The following is a 25,832-nucleotide window of genomic DNA, read 5'->3' on the forward strand; positions in this document are numbered from 1 at the left end:
TATCATATGATATTTGTCTTTCTCTCTCTGACTTATTTCACTTAGTATGATAATTTCCAGGTCCATCCTAGTTTTATCTGTTCATCCTTTACCCCATCTTAGACAATGATTTTCATGAGCGCTCTTATGTGGTTTGGCCTAAAACCATTGCTGTCTCATTGAGAAGTGTCTCTGGGTTTACTGTTTGGATTCTTGGTGAACACAAGTCCTCTCTGTTTAATGGGCCATGATCTGGTTTCCCCGCCCCCCCCCCCCCCCCCCCCCCCCCGCCCAAGTAGTCTTTACAGCCTGAAGACCCCTATGAATATTCACCCATCTCCTTGGAGGCCACTTTCATATGCACTATTGGCCTGAGGACTTTTTTCCTCCAAAGAATAACCCAATGGTCAGATTCCCCCAGTGCCAGCGCTGTTCCCTGAGTAGGTAGTTTTGAGAGATTGGCCTTACCTCAGTTTCCTGGGGGGGGCCTATTCTGGCTCTCGTGCTGGGATGGGATTCTGGTGGCCTAGAAGAAGGAGGTTAGGCTTTTGGCAGTAGTGATGCACACAAGGAAGGCGTGTGGCTGCAGAGAGTTCTCGAACATCCAACGGTCCAACCACTCAAGATGAATTTAGTGAAGGGACCAGCTTTCAGTGTCACAAGGTGACCACAGTGCCAAGTAAGTGCTACCCTCAACTCTTAGCGGCCTGCAGCCATGGAAGTGTGGACACCTGTCACTTGGAAATATTAGATTCAGGCTCATCACTTTTTAAAAAAAGAACCAGTTTCAACTCACTTCCTAGGACCTGCTGTGTTCCATTATTTGGTTTTTACATGGATTACACTGATTCTATCATCTATAATCAGAGCCCAGGAGACCTCAAAGGGAAAGAAATAGGATCAGTGAGCATTTCATGAAATTTGGCCTTAAATGTGATTTTACAAAGTACAATGCAACATCAGAGCAATTATTTGTTTCATTTTCTTCTATTCATGTGCAGTGGTGAGGCTGATTCACAGAGACAGTATATCATTTCACTAATACATTATTTATTCTAAGTATATTTAGAACCAAATATATTTAGATTACCAAAAAAAAAAAAAGAAAAAAGAAAAAAATTCTTTTCTCATTCCTCTGAGGACAGTTTCTGGCCTGTGGCAGAAAGAGGACCTGCAGTGGGGAGTCCAGCTAGAATTAGCAGATGTTAGCAGAAGTGGAAAAGGTTGGTTTCGTCAAACTGAAATCACTTCGGTCCAAGTAACGTTCAAGATCATAGTGTAAGAAAACTGAGATAATGAGCTGCAGATACGATAAATATTTTTCCCTACTAACTTTCCTTCAATCGGTGTTATTAGTAGCCAAGTTAGGGCGGGGGTGGGGGGAAGGGGCAAAAATCGAATAGCAGAAAATGATGTCTTTTGATTGACTCTGTTTTTCCTTTCATAATTGTTCTGGGGGATGAGTTGGGAAATAGATCATCAATGGGCCATTGGCTAGAAGGAGGAGGGAGAGTCTGCCTAAATTATCTAAGTGATTGATAGGAATTCAAACCACATTCTATCATCAGATTAAAAAGGTTATGTTAAAAAAAAGAAATAAGAGGATTGGAAAATGTGGGCTATAGCCTCTAAGACACATCTGCTAACTCAGCTGTTTTGTGATGGAACATTTAGAGACAGAGGCCGGTGTCCAAGACCATCTGGCCTCACCACAGGTGAAACCAAGGCTTTTTAACTTCCAACTGTGAGTCAAAAGCAATGGGAAATCAAGGTAAAATGTCCTTGTTTTGGGGTGAGCTCTAGTTGGGGGATTTCTTCTGCTCCTGCCGAGGTGTCTTGGAGGGCTACACGTAGTCGTACTTGGAAGGATGAGATTGTCCCTCATCTTCTGTGCGGGCACCCCCATCGTATATCTTCTTGTTTTTGGTGTTGGACTCAAAGACAGTGCTGGCTTTGAAGCCTCCAGGCCTGTAGGCAACATTGTGGCCCGAGGCGTGATAAGAGACGGCTTTGTAGCTGAAAGCAAAAGAAATATTCTATGATCATAGATGTATTTGGTAGGAGGACAAACTACTCATTTTCCCTAGGATGTCTGACTTTTAGCACTGAAAGTCCAGTGTCCCAGGAAACCCTTAGTCCTCGGCAAACTGAGACAGTTGCTTCCCTGGGCTTTGGGACACTGGCTTTTCAGCCTCTGTGGTAGAGCAGAATTTCTTGCTTTGTATTAGAGCTGGGGGGTTAGTGACTAGTGAGTTCCCTCTGTTCATCAATTAAGATGAAGCGGAACCAGAAATGATGTCCAGGTGAACATGGTCATGCCAAAGAATCACAGAATTTGTGAGCTGGGAGGTATTTACATGCAACCCATCTCCCCTAATCTGCTTAGTATGTGGATGAGGTAACAGAGGCTCAGAGAGGGCAAATGACTGGCTAGAGGTCACGGGGCTGGTGAACAGGAGCACCTGACTGGGATCCAGGTCTCCCAGCCCCAGGCCCAGTTACAGAGGCACAACAGGCATTCTCAGCGGCGGTGCTACTAACATTTTGGAACGGATACTTCTTTGCTGTAGGGGCCTGTCCTGTGCTCTGTAGGATATTTGGCACCAGATTCCAGGATCACCCAACCCTTCCACCCCAAAGCTGTAACCATCAAGAGTCTTCAGATGTTGCCCAATATCTCCTGGGGACCAGCGCAGGGGGGGGTGGGGGTGGGAGGTGGGTAAAATTGCTCCCAGCTGAGGACCATTGAGTTACAGAATACTGGAGTCGGGGCGGGGGTGGGGGGGAACCTAGAGGGCTGGGTTTTTCCTTCAATAGCATCCTTTCTAAATCTGCTCAGGCTGAAATAGGCCTGTTCTCGTGTTTAGGTCTCCTCGTAAAAGATAAGCTTCACGATCCTCTTGTCAGTAGAGTTCTTCCGTGTACCTATACTGATCATTCTGCCTGCAAATGATATGTTAAAATGGACTCGGATAAAACATCGGATTGCATTGGGACGGGGAGACTCACTTGGTTTCCTCGGGCGTCAGGCCCCGGCACGTGATGCACATCAGCACGCCCCCAATTAGCGTGAGGCCTCCAGCGACCCAGCCGACAAACAGAGCCGCACCAAAGGTGTACCTGGGTGGGGAGACGGTGGCTGTGAATGTGGTTGGCTCAACTCCCCGGGCTCTACCCAGTGAACCTGGCCATGCCCATCCTCTCTGTCCCCACTTTGGGATTCTACATCTATCCCAGCCCGCTCCTGAACACAGCCCTTTGGGTCGCAGTCAACTGAATCACGTGTCCTGGAGAATAGAATTGGGACTGAAGCTACTCAGCAAGAAAGCTGTGGGATTCTTAGGCCCCTAGCATCACTCAGGCATAGAATTAATTGTAAACTTCTAATTTCAGAGAAACATCTCAGGAAATCCCCCTCCCTCCCTATTGGCAAAGGGAAGTGTCTTGAAGGTTTGGTAAGAGAAGTTTGAGAGATTAGGGAATCAGTCTCAAGTTATTATTTCAGAAGGAATTTTGGTCTCTTGGGTTCTTACTGTGGATAAATCTCTAACTCAATAACCCTGGTAACCATCCATGCCGGTAGGAGCATTAAGTTTAGAAAGACCTAATGTGAAGAGATCAGTCATTCTTTCATTCATTTCTTTACTCATTTGTTCAACAAGTATTTATTGAGCTCCTACTATGTGCCTGGCACTGCCAGGCACTGGGACAAAGAGATGAACAAAACGGACATAGACCCCACCCTCATGGTGCTTCTGTTCCAGTCCACACTGAATTCCAGTCCACCAAGGCTGGTGCCCTTCCCCTTGGAGGGTTGCCTCCAATGGGACTCAATTGCATCAAAACAGAATTGTCTGAGAACAAAATCTCTGAAGTTGCCTGCCCAAGGGACACGGGAATGTTCTAAGGAGATGGTGTAAGAGAGTGATGGCGGGCATTAGCGCTGGGTGCCAGGCAGGTGGGTGACTCCTCAGGCAGGGGCAGTGACACCAGGCACCCAGATACTGCGGTCAAGGCGAGCTCTTCAAAGTAGGGTGACCAACCATCCTGATGTGCCTGTGACAGAGAAGTTTCCCAGGATCTGGGACTATCAGTGCTAAAACTGGGAAAATCCCAGGAAAACCAGGACGAGTTGATCAACATGCTTCTAAGTAGCCCTTGTAGTCAAGAGACCATGAGGGGATGGTAAAGGAGGATGAGGGCAGCTTATGGGGATCACATTTTTTCCTATTCTTGAAATAAAGCAGGAACATGGGTGGCGAGTGGAGTTCCAGGGAGCCAGAGAGTAATGGATTTATCACATGCTCACGCTCATCTGTCTCCCATGATGGTGCTGCTAGAGAAATACCAAGTGTATCCACTCCAGAGATGACGGGTCACTTAGGTATAATATTTACATTGCTCTCCCAGAACAAGATCTTTCTCCTTCAGGAATTTGCTGCTGCTTCTTGCTATGAAATACGTCCCTTTGAAGTGGCTAAATGAATATAGGTATTGGAATTGCTCTTCCATCTTTGAAAAGTTCTACTCTGCTTCCGACACCAAATTACAGTGAGGTTTCATCTCCCTCCACTAGACCGTGACCTCCGTGAGAACGAGGACCTTGTCGTTATCCCCAGACCTCAGAAGAGTGCCTGTATGTTCGATACATTTGTAGAATGAATGAATGAATGAATGAGAGAAAGAGCAGCCGTACAAGGAAGAAACATTACTTTTCTCATCTGTACCGCACCTCCCTCATTTCGATTCCAGCTTTGCCCTGTCCCTAGCTGGGTTCCCGTCATGGACTGGAGATGTGGGGGTGACGCTCATTTACAGGCTTGGGTTAGCAGTGCCTGTTTCATTGCCACCACAATGGGGCCTGTGTCAGAGTGGTAGATAAATACTGTGAACTGTCGCTGTATTTCAATGCAAATGTCAGATCAGCCTCAAGTCATATCGCCAAGGATATTTCACTGAAATGAAGCTTATGAATTTACAAATCATTGTTGATTTATGATATGGCATGGTTGCCTCTGATAAATTTTTGCTATTTCAGGCGCTGACAGTCACATTAGGCATACGTGTTTAATCGGATTTTTACAACAATGTTCACCACGGAATACTGAGACTAGATCAGGGGGTTACCTGGTCTGGACGGTCTGTACCATCCCACCCATGCTGGTGTACATGTTAGCTGTGGACATCCAGAAGTTAGTCACCAGCATGTTGGCAAATACAGACACTCCAGCGATTGCACAGAGACCTGTGGGCAAGGAAAAGAAAACTCCGGAGTCAGCTTTAAATGGATCACATTGTTTGTGAGGCAATGTATGTTTAAACGAGTTTAGAGGAGCAGGCTGCAGAATATGCTATTCCTATGACAGGATGGTCAATCCAAGCATCGATTATTGAATTCCCACTGTGAGTCAGACCCTGTGCTAGGTGCCTACACTCTTTTATCTCTCCAGTTGAGGAAGGATTTGTACGTGCGCAGAAAGAGATTTTCCATCTTGGGACCAGGGGTCAGTAGTACAAATATTTTGGGCCTGGTTCTTTGATGATGTCAAGGGCTTTTCCCTTAAAATCATTTTCTAAAGTCTCACCAAAATAATGCCTTTAGGGATTGAGTCACATGTCTACCTAGAGTTGAGAATCTCTCATAATGAGGCGAGGGTGGCAGCTAAGAGGGACACCAGCACTCACGATAATTCTGTAGAGTGTAAGTGAGCCTTAATCCCAGATCTTGAATCCCAGCGTGTTAAGCTCTGATCCATGTTCAAACCACGCTCACTAGGGAGAAGCCCTGTCCTCTGCCAGAATGATTTTGCTTTGACATTCCTGGATGCGCATGTGAGAGAGGGAACCCCAGGCTCCTTGTTTACCTGAGATGATGAACATGATCCCGGAGGTCAGTGTCATTTTGGCTTTGGCAGAGTCATCCATGCCGCCAATGCGGATGCACTTGAGGGCGAAGATGGACACCAGGAGGCCAATGATGCTCAGGACGATGCCCACAATCATCAGGGCTCGCACTGCCTGCAGCATGGCTGCGGGGCGAGGGGCAAGACACAAGCAGACAAGTAAGACTACCTCAGCGTGATTGAGTAGGCTCTGGTGTAATACAACCAAACAACTACAGCCAACCAGCACCAAACTGCTGAGAAAAGGCAAGTCCATAAACTGGGAACCTTATCATCCTCAGGGGATATGAAATGGTGAAAAACGCAAAACCATCGCTTACACTCCCCTGATTGATGAAAGACATGCACGCAGGAGTCTATAGAATGAGAAAATTATGAACTGTTGGAGCTGGGAGGGCCAAGGGAATTTAGCTACTTCATGTCCTCATTTTAAAGCTTGATAACCTGGGGTCCAAGAAGGGGGAAATGGCTTGACTGAGGTGCCATGAAAAATTATTGATAGAGCTTATAGTAAAACTGTGTTGCTTTGACTTCTAACCCAAACATCTTTCTTCTCTAGTCTTTCCATAGGAACTCAGTGCTTCATAGGGTTGTGTCCACTTCCAGAAAGCTCAATACTCACAGCCTATAATGAAGCAAGGTCACTAGGTGGTATACCAGGGGCACTGTATTGTTGCCTCTTCCCAAAGAGACTACTAAGGTCGTGGTGAGCTGTAGGTTTGACGATTATATCAATCTCAGGCCTTTCAGCACAACCACAGTTTATCAGCAGTTCCCCTTCCAGGAATCAATGGAAGCTGTACATCCTGCTGGGACTCGCCTGCAGTGGCCTGCCCTCCAGATATTTCCAAAGAGGTTTCTAGTGCATCCTTAAGGTGCAGTGACTCATCCCAACAGTTTTTTTACTGAGCCTGCATGAGTAGGCATGGGGATGACCGTGAGTAACAGGTCGGATATGGTCTCTGCCCTCACGGAGCTTATGCCAAAGTGGGGAAAGAAAGTCATTAAACATGTCCACCACAAGCATAATTAATTTTACAAAAGGAAGATAAATTAGTTCTTGTGTCTTCCAGAGGGAAAGGCCACTAGTGTGGGTAGTTCTGGTAGAGCAGAACTGAAGAACCATGTGAAGCAAAGCAGAGAGCTCTGTCCTATTCTAGTTGTCATAGCCAACTGCTACTTTTTTTTTTCCGGTACGCGGGCCTCTTACTGTTGTGGCCTCTCCCGTTGCGGAGCACAGGCTCCAGACGCGCAGGCTCAGCAGCCATGGCTCACGGGCCCAACCGCTCCGCGGCATGTGGGATCTTCCCGGACCGGGGCACGAACCCGTGTCCCCTGCATCGGCAGGCAGACTCTCAACCACTGCGCCACCAGGGAAGCCCGCCAACTTCTACATTTAATTGAAAGCTATTAGGGACTTTTCAACGTTAAGAGATTGAATCCATATAAAAACTCCCTTGCAATGTAGGTAGTATTATTATCTCTATTTTATGATTGAAAAAATTGAGACTCAGAGGTTAAATAACTGCCCAAAGACACATATCAAGGGAAAGGCAAACCTGGAACTGTTTCAAAATGGTTATTTTCCCATCACAATACATTGCTCTGAGATACTTTATCCTGGAAAAACAGGTAGAGTTCTGGCTGCCAGCAAGGTATGGGGGTCTGTAAGCTCCTAACAGAATGTATCCTTCAAACTTGGAGACTAGACCATAAAATGTCATCCTCTGAAATGGATGCTAAGAATGTATAGAGGAATATTCTCCAAAAGTCATCTCAGGGAATTGCCTGTCCCAGGAGATTATTTATAAATGTGACTCTCAAGACAAGGGAGCCCTGGGAGGAATTCTCTCCAGTCTCTTAGGGAAGATTTCATCTCAAATATGGCCGATATCAGGGGAGCTGCCTGCTTATTCACTCTAACGTGTGTATCATAAAGCAATTTGTCATGATGGAAGAATGGGAAATCAATGAAAGATATTGAAAACAGGAGAGGTAGGTCATGCACAGTTCATTAAAGAGCCTTCTGCAGTGTCTGAGGAATGGAGGCCCCGGCAACTTTCTCATCAGGTAGTGAGACAATGGTAACCAGCTACTCTAGTTCTGTGCCATTGACTTCCATTCACTTAATTCTGATTCTCTTCTCCCTAAAGAAACTTCTGCTTTTAACTTTGCTTCCCTGCTGGGAAGAGATTTCTATAAGCATCCATCATCAGTCTTGGTCCTATTAACCACTCTATTCTGGGGGTAGATGTGTTGGTGTACGGTGTGGACCAATCTTCCAGGATCTGACCATTCATTCCTAGAAGAATTGCTGAACATTAGCGTCTTGGGCTTGCAGTTTCCTGATGCTAGAGCCACGGTGGCCCCAGTAAGGTGAAAAGAACTCATGAGGGCTTAAGAGTGACCTCTGGATCCACTCCTTAATATAAGAGGACCCTAGTGTGTCACCTCTGTTTTCCAAAGCCTCGCCCAATGGCTTTGTTGACCCCACACATACTGGGAACAAACACCTCATCCATTCCCTCATTAACAAATGCAGGCATGTGACATCTACTTGTGTATTTATTTATACCTTTGTGTATTCATCCAGCACATGTTGGTATACTTTCATAGTCAAACATTAACAGATTCATGCGCTCATCCATGAATTCATTCATTCATCCATTCATTCATCCATCATGTATTCTTAAGCTCAAATTCTCTGCAAAGCCCTTTGCCAGATGCTGTAGGAAGAATAAAATTTCATGAGAAATAATCTCTGTCTTCAAGCAGCTTACAACCTGGAAAGATTATATTTTCACTGGAAATCCTGAACCTCAAATTTCTTTTCACCTTGGGAGTACCTTGGCTAAGAAATCATAATAGAACCCCTTTCTGACAGTCACTCATCGTGTGGTTCTAGCTCTCTTTCACACACACAATTAAACTCTAAGGCTGTGGTTCAGGACAGCTGTGGAGAGGACATTTGTGGGGCAGCCCCAGACTTCAGGAAATACCCTCAGGGCTCTTCTATTTTTGCATTTTGCTACCAGAAAACTGGACCTATGAGAGGAGGAAGGGACTTTGACTTTCCTTCCGTCTTGTCCTCATGGGCCTCTTATGAATTTCAAATCTACTCAGGAACCTGTTAAAGGTTTTAAAAACTGCTCTTGTTCTGATATTTTAAGCCTTAAGCCATTCAGAGAACAAAATCCTTTATCCCTTTTGAGAAGCACCTGGCAAGGCATCTGGTTAAAACAACTAAAACCCAACCAACCAACCAACCAACCAATCAACCAATCAACCAGCCAAATAAACAATATTAACCAAGTAGGATAAAAAATATCCCTTCCTCATTCTATGCAAAATTTTACTCATCCTGGACTGTTGGCAAGGATGGGGTCACTGAATCTCTTTAACTGAGTGGTTCTACTATTTGTTCCTGAAAACATACCATGTATGTGCTATGGCTGTGGCTGAAGTATGTGGTCTTCCCTGACATTGCTGGATTAGAAGGGATGGTGATGCCAGCTGGTGGGAGGTGAAAGCACCGGGCTTGCCTGATGTGGAGAGCAGCTGCTGCTGTGTGTGCCACAGGATTCTTTGGGTACCGAAGCCGTAGCCAGCCTGTCTTTGCCTTTGCAAAGACAGCCTTTGCCTCAGGCTCTCAGATGCCCTCTTGCCTTTGCTGGGTCAGGTATGCATGACAAGACCTCATTCTTTACTGCTCTCTCTTGATCTCTGGATTTCTGATGAACACTGGTACCTGCTTTGAACCAGGGGTCCACCCTGACCCTGAGCTCCTTTTTATTTTTTAGAATCTCCTTCTAGGGTTAGGGTTAGATTACCACTTTCTTTTAGCCTGTGGTTGGGCAAAGACACACTGTCTTAAATCTTGCGGGGCCACTGTCAGAGCCACAACTCTGGACCTGGATGGATGAACCAAGATCTTCCTTGCTTTGGAGACCCCTTGTGGGTGTTCTTCTGAGGGTGGGAGCTGTGATGGGGGCAGCTGTCAGGAAGCGAGGGGAAATGTTCTTCACTACTCATTGCTGGAACCCCCCTATGTCTAGTAATGACCATGGGGATGCATGGTGGTGACCCGAACTTCCTTTCCATCTGGAAGATTCTACCACCTGGAATACTAATCCGTCTCCATGGATAAGTCACCAGAGGAACTGCTTCCAAAGGAGGTAAGATTTCTCTTTTAGCCTCTCTGTCTCTTATTTGATATTCTGAGCAAGGGGCATAGGCTTATCAGCTGATAACAGGTGAGTCAACGGGTTCTATAGACTGATTCCCTGCACCAAAGGTGTGACTACAGCATTCTTTCCAATGAACAAAGACGTATTATCAGACCTGAAAGGTGGGCAGGATTCAGGGCTGACAGAAGCAAACAGAAAAATGGGAACTCAGTTTCCGCCCCCCACCCCCCACCGTTGCAATATATCTTATTCCCCCAAAGTAGCTATGAACTGACAGGCAAGGCGTGGTTCCCAATCCTGGCTGTACCTTAGCCTCTCCTGGGGAAACTTCTAAAGAAATGTTAATGTTTTGCCTTGATCCCTAGGGATTTTCATTTAATTGTTCAGTGACATAAAATTGCAAGGAATAATCTGGGAAAACAGCCCTCAAGAGGGCTTCGGAGGAGGTGCTCAGAATGGGGAGTTGAGAGGAAAGAGTTCCCAGTGGCTGACATCACTAAGCTGGCTAGGGGGTGTGGGTGGGGCTGATGAGACCGCAAGTCACAAAGTGCCAAAGACTGGAAATGGGGCCTTTGTTGGGGTGGGAGGGGGAGGACCCATATCTTCAGGCACAGCTTGGCTTCAGATTGAAGGCAGGAATGGCTGGTGGAGGAGCCCAAAGGAGGGGATCCCAGAGGAAGGAAGTCTAAGGCCAGACCTCAGAGGGAAAGCCCTTCAGAACAAGGTGGGAAGGCTTTGATTCTCTAGAGATCCCAGGGAACTGATATGGAGGTCCTGGGTATCTCATGAAAACCTGCAGACTTCATGATACCAGGTGAGTGTCATTAGGCAAGTCTTTTAACCTCACGGAAGCCAAGTCTCCTCAACTCTGGAGTGGGATAGAGATATTTCTTGCAAAGAAGTGTTGTGAGGATCAGATGCTGCTTGGCCCCAGCATGGAACTAAACCAGCCTCAGTAAGTTTTAGTTTCTTCCCCTTCCCTAAAAAGAAGTTATCTCTCCATAGAGAACAAACTAGTGGTTACCAGTGGGGAGCGGGGGAGGGGCAATATAGGGGTGTGGGAGTGGGAGATACAAACTATCGGGTGTAATCTAGGCTACAGGGATGTATTGAACAACACGGGGAATGTAGCCAACATTTGATAATAACTGTAACTGGAAAGTAAGCTTTAAAAATTGTATAAAAATTAATTTAAAACAATAAAACAATTTGAAAAAAAGCAGTTATCTCTCTCCAACCTGACATGGCTTTGATTTGTGTTAACCGTGTACAAACCTGAATCCTCTCACATGGTGATTAATATAGTTGAGAATTTGAAAGCCATGGGTGAGAGAGTGTGAAGGGCAGGAATGGAAGAAGACTTGGGAAGAGGAGGAAGAGAAAGGCCTGGACCAAGGTAGGGGGGAAGATCTCCTCTTATTCACAATATTTCAGGATGCCAGTTGACACTGTAGTCACTCCTGCTGCCTTGAGGACTGGCTATTCTTAAATCCACACTGTTCTCCAAGGCCATACATGATCAACGATTTAAAGTATCTCCTCTCCCACACACTCAGTCCCAAGAAATGTCTTTCCTGGATTTTGGTGGGATCCTGTTTCCCCGATGCAGACCGGCAGGGCTGGGGTCCCCCTCTGTGAAGGCTGCCTGGAGCTTTTCAGAGTTTCAGATTTGTGAGCAGTTGTCGGGAGTGGTACAGAGATCTGTGGGATCCTTTTTCATTTGGGGATGTGAGGGGGCTTCAGGGAGGAGATGGTATTGAGCTGGACCTCACATATGGGAAGATTTGTGCAGGTAGCAGTTGGGGTGTAAGGGGGGGACATTTGGGCAGTAGGGGCAGTGGGTATCCAGGACCAAGCCCAAGGCCTAGTAAATGGACAGGGAAAACCTTAGGCTGTGGGCAAAGGGCTGGTAAGAGATGGGTCAGGGAAGGGAGGTGAGCAATGCAGGAGGGTGTGGGTGTCAGGCTGTCATGTCTGCACCTAATTAAGCTGGGAGTGGGGAACCATGGAAGCTGGTTAGGTCTTGAAATATCCAGGGAGATGAGAGGTGAGAACTGGAAGTTGGTGACTGGAAGATTGTGCCCGACCTTCTGTCACAATCAAAGCAGAAAACACTCTAAAGAGATGAAGGATAGAAACCAGAGGTTAAGAGTGAGGGGTGGTAGAAAAATTGAGCCTTTTAATTTGATTGTCAGTGAGCCGGGGAGAGACAGAAATTGACGATGATCCGCATCAAGAGAAGGTTTTCCAGTAAAGGAGGATATGAGCATAAGAGAGGAGGGAAGATGAAAGAGGCAGAAAGGAGAGGGGCTGAGCAGCGGTGACGGCCAGACAGGAGGGCGTGGGGCCTTCAGAGCCGGGGTGGAGAGGTCGGCCTTGGGCGGGAGGGAGGGAGGGAGGGGATCTTGTTCTGCAGAGAGGTGGGGAGATGAGGAGAGGTTCTGGGAGGGCTCAGGGAGGATGGGATCCCTCGATAGAACGGGAAAGACCATGAGAGTGGCAGCGATGGGGTCTGGCCATTTAGGGGAGTGGGGGTATTCGGGAGCCCCATGTGTAGAAAAATACAGAATGAGCAAGAGATCGATAACAGGTGATGGGGCCCTGGGTTAATGAGCTGAAGTCATGGAATGTCATGCCTTAATTTTCAACATAAGGTCAATCTTATTTTTTCATTTAATAGTTAAAATTAGCTAGCAACTCAACAATCCACGGTCTCACATCTCCTCCCTTCTGACCTTTGCCCTCGCGCTATAGCATCATCCCTCCTCCAGGGTTTCCTTCCCTCCGGCCAGGTTCTACCACCCTTGATTCTCTAAGCAGGTCTCAGTCAGGGATGGGTCTGTCCTGCAACACAAGTGGCTTCTAAAAATGGAGTCAATACCCCAATTCTTCCACTCTGCCACCCACCTTCTATTTCTTTCTACACATGGAGATGAATTAATTGAATTGCTCTTTACAATTCAATTTCAAGGGCTTCACAGGCTCCTAACAGTTTTGTGCAAACTTATTCCCCTCTACCTGTCCACAAAGTGTTTGTTTCAGAGAGGCAAAACCCAGCCCTGCTTTCCTTTCCTCACCAAACTCACATCTGGGCCGCTCCTTAGAGCCACTGATCAGCCTGACCTTTTATTTCTTTTTGCTTTAAAAAACAAATGCAAGTAGAGCTTCCATAATATCTAGAATGCAAAGTTCCTGTGATTCCTATTTGAAATAATTATCTGTATGAGAAACAGGGATTTAGCTGATTTTATCTTCAGGGGTGAAACGATGTCACATTTATAATTATACTTATATTCTGAAATTATTATAATATCATTACAGTTCTATAATTATATTTTGACATGCATTGTTTTTTAGGAGTGCAGACCAGAACCTCTCAACACAAATGCAGAGAAAATATATTTATAGTTTAATGGCAATGTATACTTTCTGGCACCTACAGAGAACTCCAGCTTTTCAAAGGAAAAATTAATTGAATTGATAATGAAATGATATTAGCTCCCAATAAACTTTTTGGACTGGAAGAAAATATTCACCATCCTACCTACTCCCATGTGTGTGCAGGCAAGAGCAATGCACATACATGCACACGATTACTTTTCTCCTTGAGAAACATTGTCTATTCTAGTACCATGAGCTTGTCCTCACGATAGACCCATTCTTTTCAAGACTTGCTTCCTTACTAGCAATTCCTTTGACCTGAGTACGAAGTCTCCGATATTCACCGCTACGACTATAGCCCTCTTTGACACCGGGTCAACTTCTCCTCTTATTCACACCTCCGATCCGAAGCCCGTGCTGCAAGGGTCATGCCCTGCGCGCATCTCACCAGTCCCTCCTGGCTGCGGTGAGAGAAGCAGGCCCTTCCCTGCCTCACCTGTGCCCTCGCCTACCTGGCAGGCCCAGGATGGTGAAGTAGGGCCGGCACTGGGTGAAGCCGGAGCTCTGCTGCACGCAGCTGCGCCAGAGCCCTTCGTACTGGAACACGGCGGTGACAGGGTTGTCGTACAGGTCCTGGGTGCTCCACGTGTCCATCACCGTGGCAGTGATGCAGCCGGCCAGGCCCAGCATGGACAGCAGGAAGCCCACCACTTGACATGTGGTGGTGGACATGGCTTGGGTCACCGTCCTCCCACCCAGCTGCCTCCTTCGTCCTGCTGTGCTCCTGGGGAGCTGCTCTGATTAGATGGTTTCCCTCAGCCCTTAGTGTTTGCTCACAGTGTTTTCCTTAGATAGTTCAGTTTCACTCTTGGTTCAAGGGCATTATTTTTTCATTTGTTAGGGAAGCAGCCCCAAGAGGCACTTGTCCCGCTGCACCGCGAAGGCCCAGCTGGTTTAAGGGCGAGGCAGTCTGAGTGCACCCCCGCCCCATCCTGGCTCGGGCTCTGCCCAGAGGGCACCACCCTCTGGGGAAGAAGCGCAGCTGAGACCCCCCCACCCCCCCACCCCCCCCACCCCCCCCGCCCCGCACCACCACCAAAAAAAAAAAGCCCTTCCTTTAGGCTCTGCTCATCACAGGAAACCACTTCGCCTGACCTCACTTAAAAAAAAAAGGCTCCAGGAATCTCCTCTTACACCAGATGTTAACATTTTCTCCTCACGACTAAAACCACGTTTCACTGACAGTTCCATTTTGATCTTACAGAAATGGGTGGGGCAGGTATTATTATTTCCCACCCATTTTTTTGGGGGGGGGCTGTGAGTCAAGCGACCTACAAACAGGTTAAGAAACTTGCCCAAGTGCCTTGAGCCACAGCTACTTTTTTTTTTTTTTTTTGCGGTACGCGGGCCTCTCACTGTTGTGGGCTCTCCCGTTGCGAAGCACAGGCTCCGGACGCACAGGCTCAGCGGCCATGGCTCACGGGCCCAGCCGCTCCGCGGCATGTGGGATCTTCCCGGACCGGGACAGGAACCCGTGTCCCCTGCATCGGCAGGCGGACTCTCAACCACTGTACCACCAGGGAAGCCCCCACAGCTACTTTAAAGATGACAAAGGTGGAGCTCCCATCTCAACTTCCAATCTGGGGCTCCTTCTCTGTTTCCATATGGAGTGGCAGAGGCAGGCAGAGTTGTCCCCTCTTTTGAGAACAGGAAGCCAAATCCTAGAGATAGGCTCTCGGTCCACTGATATTGGAACTGGGATGAGAAGAAGCAGGGCATTGTATTGACGGCCATCTCACCCTTTCACTCCTGTTGCAAGAACCACGTGAAGACCACGTGGCATGCAGACATGGAAGTTCCACAAAGGCCAGGAGGAGGGAACAGGGCAGGCTGGGCCAGAGACCCTGACCTGGTTACTGAGAGGCCTAGCATCTGCTCCTGACACTGTCCCTAACACGCCGTGTGCTGCGTGATTTGGAACAAATGGCTCAACCTCTGTGGGTCACAGTTTTTTCATCTGTAACATGGACAGATTAAACTAGAACACTTCAGAGCCCATTCAGGTCTCACACACTGTCACCTTCTACATTTTGCAAAAGCGGTTTTCACTACAGTTGGTCAAAATATCAGGATTATATAGTCACACAAAAGAGAGACTTGGCTGGAGATCAGCCATGGCGTTTTGTCTACATAATTTGATTTTAGAATTATGTTAGGGAACTGATGGACCTGCTGCTTCCCGTAGGTGGTGTGTGTCTGGCCTCCGAATTCAGACACATTTTAATGAGACTTTCCCCAAATCTGGATGTCAGGGCCCTGATACACAGCCCCACACACCCATGCCCCAATCTCTAGCCTGCAGACAGGTTCTCCCGGAAACAGGCCTGTGCATCTGGACATTTCAATGTTATCTTGGGTGCACCCAGCCACCACTCCCACGGCTTTATTCCCAGTAAACACAGAAAGCAAATATGCAAGGTCTCCCCTCTGATTTGAATGGAGGCAATGCTCCCCTCAACCGCACACCTTGCTTTAGGTTCTGTGATCAGTGTTTGTAGAGGAAAAAGAATGAGTCAGGAAACCCAGAAGACGAGAGCAGGCAAGAGTTACATGACTAAAGTCAAGTCGTGGCTCTGTATCCCCTGAACTGAGCTACAAGGCCAAGTCTGAAATGTAGGTAGAAGGCAGCTAGAAGAAGTGACTGTTCTCTGCTTGTGGACAGGGATCGACCGATTCAACTGGAAAATGTTGGAGTAAGTCAGGAATGACTCTGCCACTGTGTCTGTGGACAGAGCTCATTTTACTCTTTTTTCAACTAAGAGGCAGGCTTTTTATCCACAAAGAGATCTGTAAGAGTTTGGTTTCCAGTTGTTCATTTTATGACATCTGTCTACCCCCTCCCCACACATTGACTACAATACCACCAGAACAGTAGATTGAAAATGGAAACATTAAAACGAAAAAGTTATTATAGTTATCTATTCTGATTCATGGAGGTTTCCCCACCCACTCTCCTATGCAAATGTTTTTATGCAAAATTTCAGGACAGAAAAAACAAAGTTATTCAGGTAATAAGGAATTAAGCTTTCTTTCTTGCTTGAAATGGCGACAGTGGCTTTATGTTTTTGGAGGAAGGAAAAGTTAAGTTTAAAGGATAAACTAAAGTTCCCTCTACCTAGGCAGAATACTGAACGAGTAGAGAGAAATTCTAAGTCTATACGCTTTTTAAAATATGAAATAAGTACTAACATGCTTTAAAACATGTGAAAGATGGGATTTTTCACTTCCTGGTGAGTTTTCTGTGCTCCAAAATGAGTGGACCACTGCTTTAGCTGTCACTGCCAAAGAGTGAATGGGGGTCCGCAGAGGAACATCTGGCTTTCTTGTTCATGGCAACAGGCTTTGTTAAAATATATTAAATGTATCTCTAATGATAGTGATAGTTTGTGGTCTGATTATAATAGTATATAATAATAATGGTAATAATTCACGGTATGTGTTTAACAATAATGAGGTTGTTACAACTTTGTTTAATCACCTTTAAAATAGAGCAAAAATTTTTGCTGACTTCTTAGGGGGAATCGTCCCTATATTCAACTTTAAATTTGGTTCTGGTGGTGGCATTTCAGGTTGTAAATTTCCAGGAGCTTGTATTATTTTACTGACATTGGAGAAAACATTTCCCCTACCTTTTCTTTATCTCATTTTAGGAATATTAATATAACACCATCTATGGCAATTAGGCAAAATGGTGGTCAAATAGCAATATAAAATATCATAGCTAGGAATATAGGAGGAGTAAAATTAGTATTATTAGCAAGACAAATGATTGATACATCTATTGATTTTTTTCTTTTAAACTGTTAACACACTTTATATTCTTAATTCCTGACTCTACCTTTTGGTGCTCAAAATAGAAAATTTAGAAGTAGGGAAAATTTAAAAAAATCTTACAGTTTTAAATCCTAGACAAAATATCTGGCATACTTTCTTTTTAATCCATTCTCTGTATATATTTTTACATGATTAAGAGATTATACGATTTCATGTTTTGTGCTTTTCACTTGATTGCATACATTGTTTAATATATTTAATTTAGTATATTAATATCCCATTAATAGAAGTACTACTATTCACTAAAACAGCATCTATTCTTATATAGTTAGATTATATCCCTTCCCCAGTTTTTTTTTTTTGTATGAAAAACAATGTTATGATGAACATTTTTCACATAACTCTTTGCTAGCATTTCTGATTACTCTTTTAGGACAGATTCCTAAGAGAGGAATTAAGATGTCAAAGGGTGTGAGGTTTTAAAAAATCTTTCTTATGTAGAAGCAGATTTTTTTTTCTATGAATTTTATTCCTAGCAGCAGTATTTGAAAGATCTTGCCTCATCGTACCCTTACCTACACTGTGAATTTGGTAAGTTATACACGATCACTTGTTTTGATTTGCATTACTTTGATTACTAATGAGTGTGAAACTATAGTTTTTAAACAAATATTTATGGAGCCTTTGTTTTTCCCTTTTCTTGAGTTGTCAGTTTGTACTTCTTCCTCATTTATTTGCTGGAATTTTAGCATTTTTCTACCAATTTATATGAATTATTTATTTGTTAAGGATCTTAATATATTGCTATGATTACTAAAAAGATCTTTTCACATCGATTATTTCCTTTTTAGTGTTTTTCATGGTTCTAGAAAAAATACAGCGTATTCCATTTATATTTTATTTATATGTTCCATTTATAGGTTCACAGTACATGGTGCATAATAATACGTGCTTAATAAAAATCTGTTGAATGATGTAGTAAAATGACTGTTCTTTTCTATGCTTAGGAATTTAATTTCCATTTAGAAATGATATTAGAATTATAGAAAGTTTAAAAGTATTTTATGTATCTTTACATTTAATTAATCTGGAATCTATTTTGGTTTATCGTCTATGATTCTTTTTTTCCCTCAAAAAAAGTTAATCAATAATTTTTACAGCACTCACTGAATAACCTTCCCTCTCCCCATGCTTTGTAAAACCTCCTCTATCTATATTAAATTCACGTATATGTCTTTCTAATTTTAGACTTTGTTCCATTGACCTTCTGTCCATCTTTGGGCCGAAGCACCCTTTTAATTATCACAGCTTTAGAATTTGGTTGAATATCTGGCCGAGTTAGCTCTTTACTTTTGTATTATTCTTAAAAAAAACATTTAAAAGTTAATTTCATCTACTTTCTTCTTATAGATAACCACTTTGTCAAGTTCCCAAAGGAAAACTCTTACTAGCATTTTGATTAGAATTCTTGTAATATTATCCACACAAGCTTATGCTCTGCAGAAATTCTTCCTGGGTTTGAATTCTCACCTGCCACTTACTACTACAGTGTCACTGGGCAAATTCTACAGCCTTTTTGTGCTTCAGTTTCCTTATCTATAAAATGGAGGTAATACCACTACTTACCTCATAGTGTTGTTGTGAAAATTAAAGTTAAGTGTAAGGTAATTTATGTAAATTTATACAACCATGTAAATTATATTTAAAATATAAATGAACATATGCTAATTCCTTGAGCCAATGCCTAGCACAGGGTAAGGTCTTAATACATTTTATTATTTTTGTAATTAGTTAATTATATTATTTATTATTATACATTAATTAGGAACAAATTCACATCTTTATAATATTCCTATCTAGGAACCTGTAGTATATATTTCCATTTAATTGACATTTAAAATTTTCTTAGTAAACCTCTTTTTTCATCTTTATCCTTGCCTAATATTGACACTTGATCTTAGCCAAAAGGCCGAGAAGCGATCCTTGCCTAATATTTAAAGATATTATTCCTAAGTGTTTAACACATATTGTATTGTGTTGCCTCACAAGGAGGTCTAAGTTATTTTAATTCTCTTAATACACTACACTCTCTCATGCCACTGTGTCTTTTCCAATGATGTTCCTCTCTTTCTGGAAAATTCTTTACCTCTTTATCTTCCTGGGTAACTCATACTTCTTGTTAGTAACTCAGCTCAGCTGTCAGTTCCTTTAGGAATTCCCTTCCGTCATGTCTGCTGACTATGCTTTATTGCAGTGATTCTTAACTGGGGCTGCTTTTGCCCCAGGGGATACATGGCAATGTCTGGAGACATCTTTGTTGTCACAACTGGGGAGGGAGAGGTGCTGCTACTCCCATCTAGTGGATGGAGGCCAAGGATGCTGCTAAATAGCCTATAATGTACAGAACAGTACCCTACAAGAAAGAATTACGTGGCCTAAACTGTCAGTAGTGCCGAGGTTGAGAAACCTTGCATTGCAATGGTTTGTTCATCCTCTGTCTCTCTTTCTAGATTTGTGAGCCTTTTGATATCTATGTTCCCCGTGTGCAGACAGCTTGGGACATAGTAGGTGCTCAATAAATGTTTGTTGAACAAATAAACGTTCTTTCTAGCGCCACGATTTCTGTGTTACTGGGTTTTAAAATTAAAAAAAAATTTTTTTTAATTTCAAATTTTAATTAATTAACACATTTATTTTGTGTTATTGTTTATTTCCTATTATTTCTGCCTGTGTAGCGGGACCAGAGGCTTTGCCTTTCTTTCCTTATCCCTGCCAAGAGGAGACCTTGTCCAAACCCGGTCAGCCCAGGACAGGGTGGCTGCCAGTGATGGTTCTGGTGAAAAGACTTTGCCTAGGAAGGTTGGCTGCCAGTCCTATGGCTCAGATTTCTCTGGAGGGTTTGCCTGTGCCTGACTTCTTCCCTCTGAGCCTGAGTATCTGTGTTTGCGTTCTTGGGAGTATATAGCTTCTCTATGGAAATTAAAATATTCTGTGCTTACATTACATGCCATTACATGGCAATGGAAAGGAAGTTAAAACAAGTATGTTCCAGATCCTCAGGCTAGCCACTTACGGTTTGGGTTCATTTTGGTGTCTATGATCATGTTTATATCAGGGGTCAGTGAAGTGATAGCCTCAGCTGCTACTTGAACAAAGGGTTCATTCCAGCTCAAATAGAAATGGAGTCAGGGGAATTTCTCCCTACCTTGTGGCACTGGCACCATGAGCTCAGACAACTGTGCCCTGGTGGTCAATATTCTGTCCTGTCTTTGCATAAACCCGATTGCAACAGTTAGTGGTGGTAAATACACAGCAGAGAACTATTCCACCCCAATTCCATAAATAATTGGGTTGATAGCCTTAGAGCCACATTCAGTAGTTACACATCCCAATCTCACCTCAAATGAACAAGACCATTGCAAAAAGCAGCAAGTCACAGATGCCTCATCACTACAGACTCAAGAGGATGATTCTCTGATGGGGTGGTGCCTACGTGTAACATGTGAGTACCTCGAATTTATTAATACCATTTTGTAAAACAAACCCACGTGAATAGAGAATCTGCATTAATAATACTAAAGGCAAAACATTGAGAAAGGTGAAATACAAAATCGGACTTGAGGCTGTCTCTGTCTTGTTAAACTCCAAACGAAAACCAACAATATACCTAACACCAGATGAATTTTGACGTTTGTGTTTATTAGTGTTTTAGTGGTATTTACATTACACTTGCAAGTGTGGCTTTGGTCCTCGTATAAGATTTATATGCATTAGGAATTTAAATTTATTGTTATACGTGTTTATATTAAAGTGACACTAAAATGAATATAATTGAAATCAACATTGAGGGGCTGCAAGAATTTCTTTCTTTTAAAAGCGATTCCTACAAAATTCTCTTTGAAAAATCCTTCTCTGAACTATCTAGTTGCAGGATCTTCACATACGAACACACACAAAATTTCTAAGAGAAGGCCCTAGAGCAGTTTCAGTCTGGCTCAGTTTTAGCTCTGTGCACGTGGGCAAGTCACTTTGCCCTTCTAAGTCTCCCTCTCTTAACCTGCAAAATAAGTACCGGGGTTGTTGACAGCTGTTGCTAGTCCAGGACACTCCCCAAGACTGCAGCCCCAATCTTAGGCAAGGGGGGAGGATAGGAAAGGTGTCTTTGCACTGGGAATTCCTGCTTTGTGTCTGAGAGCCTTGGGGCTACCAGTTAGGGCTGCGAGCTGGGGCTTAGGTGCAGGCAGGTCTGAGCCTTGGCTCCATTTGCATGTGACTTTGGGCAAGTTACCCCAGCTCAGCTTCCTTGTTTCTAAAAAGGTGGTAGTGATAGCACCAAGTTCACAGGGTGACTTGTAGAGATTACACAAAATATTGCAAGGCAGTTGTCGGCTCAAGTGCTAGTGCCAGGTCTGCCATAGTTATTTGCCCTTTGTGAAGCCGTATGACTCCTCAGATGTCACGTGGGCGCTCTGTGCACGAGAGGTCAGCCTCAGGCTGACTCTCTCCTTCGTGGCCTCTAGCTCTGCATGGACACAGGTCCATGGACCAGACCTCTGAGAGATTTGGGGCGTTTTGCATTTGAGGTGAGTGAGAATCCCTAGGGCAGATGGTTAGCCCCGAAGCTCAGGAGGGGTCAGTAGGACATAGGGATGTGGGAGTGGCTCGCCTTCCTCCAGTCCCTGGTGGAGGGAGACCTCACTGAATTGGCAGCTGGTCACCCATGGATCTGGTTCACATTCTCCTGTTTGTACCCAGGCCCTTCATCTCTTAGCTTGGCATTCGATGCTCTTCATCATCATCTCCGTAAAAACCCTCTTCTCCAGCCAAGGTCATTCCTTCATTTTCTCGCAAGTCAGACTTGGGTGGAAGCACCCCCATGCCTTTTCCCATGCTGTTTTTCCTCCTGGGATGCTGCCCCTCTAACTCTTAACTACCTTTCAAGGGTCACTTGTGGGATTTCCTTCTCGGTGGGTCTCTTCCTGAGCAGGTCATCTTCATCTCATCTACTGCAGCACCGGCCTTCTGTCCTCCTTCGTTGTCACCTTGTCATACCCAGCCCGCAGAGCACTTTCACATTTTGGGGGGGGGGGGCGCCAGGCCCACAGAATCCTGAGGTCGTAGTGAGCTCTCCATCCATAGGTGTGGAATGTATAAAAGACTGAGTCACTGCGTCACTGAGTCTTTACCTCTTACCTTCTGTGTGGGTCTAAGTCTTGACCCTGCAGCCAAATGGGGAATTCCTGCAGGAGAAGCCCTAGTTCTATTTCTGACCCTCTTTACTGTGTCCACCTTAGGAAATGCCTCTCTCCAGAGAGAGTATATTTGATGTATATATACTTATGGAAGGAAAAAGTATATTTATGGAATTGATGTATATTTATGGAAGGAAAATTTTGATGTATATTTATGGAAGGAAAAAAGAACTAAGAAATAAAAATGACACGTGTATTCATTGTCTTACTCTGTTACCTGAGTGAAAGATACTTTTAACATTCTCTACTCTTGAGACTTGAATTTCTTCAAGTTAACATGACCCATCTACAAATCCTTGAAAACAAATCCTTGTGTGGCTAATATGCCAGTCTGGACATCACACCCACACCCCTTTGCCCCGCACAGTGGAGTGCACTTTCTACAAGGGTCCTCTGTGCAGAGAGTGCCCTGAAGCTGGTTCCATGTGAGCAATATGTTCTGGAGGTCGGGAGACTCAGAGAAGGGGCGTATCTGGCGCCTCCGTCCCTGAGAAATGCAGCACCCAGTTCTTTTTCTCTGTCCCTTTCCTCTGCTCCCTTTCTGTTGCTGCTACATGCTGAGGTGTCCCCTGGAAGCTGGGACCAGGCACAGGGGGGGCTGGAGATGGAACTCCGTTCAGGAGATTCACAGTCCCCAACTCAGGGAGGGGAGATCTCTAGGGCTAAAGGAAGGAAGTGGCTATGATCTGGGCCTCCTGAGTCCTCTTCCTGTTGGTGATTGAGACAATGCTATTGCTTGCATAGGAGTTATTTAAAAATGTGCCCAATGGGGAGAACTGGGTACCATCCAGTTAGGGATACAGGAGCCCTACCAGCTCTAGGAAGCTCCTCTCCCTAATTTTCCTGCACTCCTGTTCCTACCTTGGTGGTGGAGGCTTTTGCTTCTCCCTCCCCCGTGGTCCTTCTGTGGTGCGCCAGACAGAGGCCACTGTCTCCTGTCCACCTCTGTCTTCCCCCACATCCTGCCAGGTACCAGCCCTTACCTGGCAGCCCCAGCAGGGTGAAGTAGCCCCGGCACTCGGTGAACCCAGAGCTCTCTCGGACACAGGAGCGCCACAGCCCTTGGTAGTTGAATACAGCTGTCACCGGGTTGTTGTACAGATCCTGGGTGCTCCACTGGTCCATGCAGGTGGCGGCAATGATGCCCGCAACCCCAAGCAGTGAAATCACAAACCCCAAGCCCTGGCAGGCGGTCACGGACATGGTGGGATGCAGAGTTGACACAGAGCGCCACTCAGCAGGAGGCCAGTCCAGTTCTGAGAGCACTGAGTGTAGGGATGGAGTTTTCTCAGAGAGGCTGGCACACACGTCACGAATGGGCCGTGTAAGGAGGGGATTCAACAGTGCCACCTGGGCTCACCCTGCTCCTTTATCTACCTGAGTGAGATAATTTCCATAACATGGTACCAAGAGCCATTTGTTTTCCACCATATGTACACTCTACTCACTGTTTACCTTTTGAGGGAGTTTTCTGATTAGCCAGGCTCCCGTCTGTGGAGAGTAAAGCAGGAACAGAGGGCAATGCCTACAAGACCCACAGGCTGGCCAGGCAGGGCTCCTAGTGGCTAAGTCACAACACACTTGGAGATGTCAAAACACTTGGAGATGTACACATATATGTATAGATAGCTAGACACATATAACTGAATCACTTTGTGGTACAGCAGTAATTAACACAACATTGTAAATCAACTATACTTCAATTAAAAAAAATACTTGGAGGTGAAAGGGCTTCATCCTTGTGGCTCTCCCAAGGTACTGCTGCCACTTCAGTTAAAAACCTAGGTAAGGCAGGTTATGAGGCAGGATGAAATACAGCCGATTCTCCTTAAGCACGTTGCTAACGTTCTGTAAGGTTTCCGGGAACACTGAATTAGCGAATACCGAATCGTTGCTCCTGAGAGGATACAGGGTTCTGTTCCTGTGAGCCTCGGGTCACATTTCCATCAACCGATCAATACATAACCTTGTTATATATGGGTTTCTGCCTAAAGACACCTAATTTACATCGTTGATTCATTAACATTGAGCTCGTGGCCATCCGCACTAGAACTCACGCCTGAAGCTCGTCTAACGCATCCTTTTCTCTGTAAGGCGCATCCCAGCCTTCCCGCCTTAGGACCACTAACCAGCACTTCAAGCACTATGCTTGGGGCCATTTTTATTTTTTAATTTTTCATTTTAGAATTCATCCAATTTAATGGATCCATTGGACATTGATGAGTAGTATTTTTTTAAAATTTATTTATTTTTGGCTGTGTTGGGGCTTCGTTTCTATGTGAAGTCTTTCTCTACTTGTGGCAAGCGGGGGCCACTCCTCATTGCGGTGCGCGGGCCTCTCACTATCGCGGCCTCTCCTGCTGCGGAGCACAGGCTCCAGACGCGCAGGCTCAGCAGTTGTGGCTCACGGGCCTAGTTGCTCCGCGGCATGTGGGATCCTCCCAGACCAGGGCTCGAACCCGTGTCCCCTGCATTAGCAGGCAGATTCTCAACCACTGTGCCACCGGAAGCCCGGGGCCATTTTAAATAGAGAAATCACCAAATAAAAGCACAAAGACGTGAAAAACATGGCACTAAAATACTGCGAGAGAGGCATTTGTTTACAGGATGAGCTGAAACAAGAAGGCAAAACCTTGCTTGTTTCGCATCACCTGGGAACATGTACCTCCCACCGCCCAATATATCTTGCCGTCTGCATACGCACATGTCGGGTGACCACTGAGGAAGCACCTTGAGCACTGATTAAAGTACATTCTAGTGAATAGGTGAACTGTCAAATATGAATCTGCAAATAATCGACTAGTTATGTGATGGAACTGAGTAGTGACTGTGGTCAAGCTGTTTGCAGCTTCTGTGGCACTGACTCCACCTTCAGCCCAGAGACCATGGGGGAGGGAAGATGGCAGAGGGAAGAAGCAGGACGGTCCTGGGCTCTGGAGTCAGCAGCCTGGGTTCACCCTCACGGCACTAGCTGTGTGAGACAACAGCTAAATCGCTTAACCTCTCTGAGTCTCGTTGTCTTCATCTGTAAAATGAGATAATAAGAGTGATTATCTCCCTGGATTGTTTTGTAGCTTCAATGTGATAATGCATGTGAAATGCTAGGTATTACATGTGGAGCTCTGAACTCAGAAATAATAGCAAATATTACTAGGGCAAACTGATAGTAGCAGAATTAAAAGCTTTAGTAATTTACGGATCACTTTTGCATTGTGTTTCTTCACATTGATCAGAAACTAAACCCCAGCCTCTCACACAAAGTATCTCTAGTTATAGAGAGGTTTTACAATTTTTTG

General features: G+C 44.9%; 1 protein-coding gene across 2 annotated transcripts; it reads right to left on the reverse strand.

Annotated features, from left to right (window-relative positions):
* Window positions 1-1,585: 1,585 nt before the first annotated feature.
* Window positions 1,586-23,739, reverse strand: CLDN18 (claudin 18). Of its 2 annotated transcripts, none has more exons than XM_067737215.1 (5): window positions 23,520-23,739; window positions 5,844-6,008; window positions 5,107-5,224; window positions 2,989-3,099; window positions 1,586-1,995 (listed from the first exon to the last, which is right to left on the reverse strand). In XM_067737215.1, the coding sequence occupies exons 1-5, from the start codon at window positions 23,737-23,739 to the stop codon at window positions 1,824-1,826; spliced, it is 786 nt and encodes a 261-aa protein (XP_067593316.1). In that variant the 3' UTR covers window positions 1,586-1,823. The 2 variants fall into 2 exon arrangements, with proteins under 2 accessions (XP_067593316.1, XP_067593315.1); XM_067737214.1 differs by lacking the exon at window positions 23,520-23,739 and adding an exon at window positions 13,963-14,259.
* Between the last annotated feature and the right edge of the window lie 2,093 nt (window positions 23,740-25,832).

The sequence above is a fragment of the Pseudorca crassidens genome, chromosome 5 (assembly GCF_039906515.1).
Source record: "Pseudorca crassidens isolate mPseCra1 chromosome 5, mPseCra1.hap1, whole genome shotgun sequence".
Classification (NCBI taxonomy): domain Eukaryota; kingdom Metazoa; phylum Chordata; class Mammalia; order Artiodactyla; family Delphinidae; genus Pseudorca; species Pseudorca crassidens.

Bases quoted from the DNA above. Each gene is read 5' to 3' on its own strand.
- CLDN18 (XM_067737215.1), bottom strand. From the start codon at position 23,739: ATGTCCGTGACCGCCTGCCAGGGCTTGGGGTTTGTGATTTCACTGCTT. The intron at 5,225-5,843 runs GTAAACAAGGAG...CCTTGCCCACAG, and splicing joins GATCATGTTCATCATCTCAG to GTCTCTGTGCAATCGCTGGA. The intron at 1,996-2,988 runs GTGAGTCTCCCC...TTTTGCTTTCAG, and splicing joins CTGACGCCCGAGGAAACCAA to CTACAAAGCCGTCTCTTATC.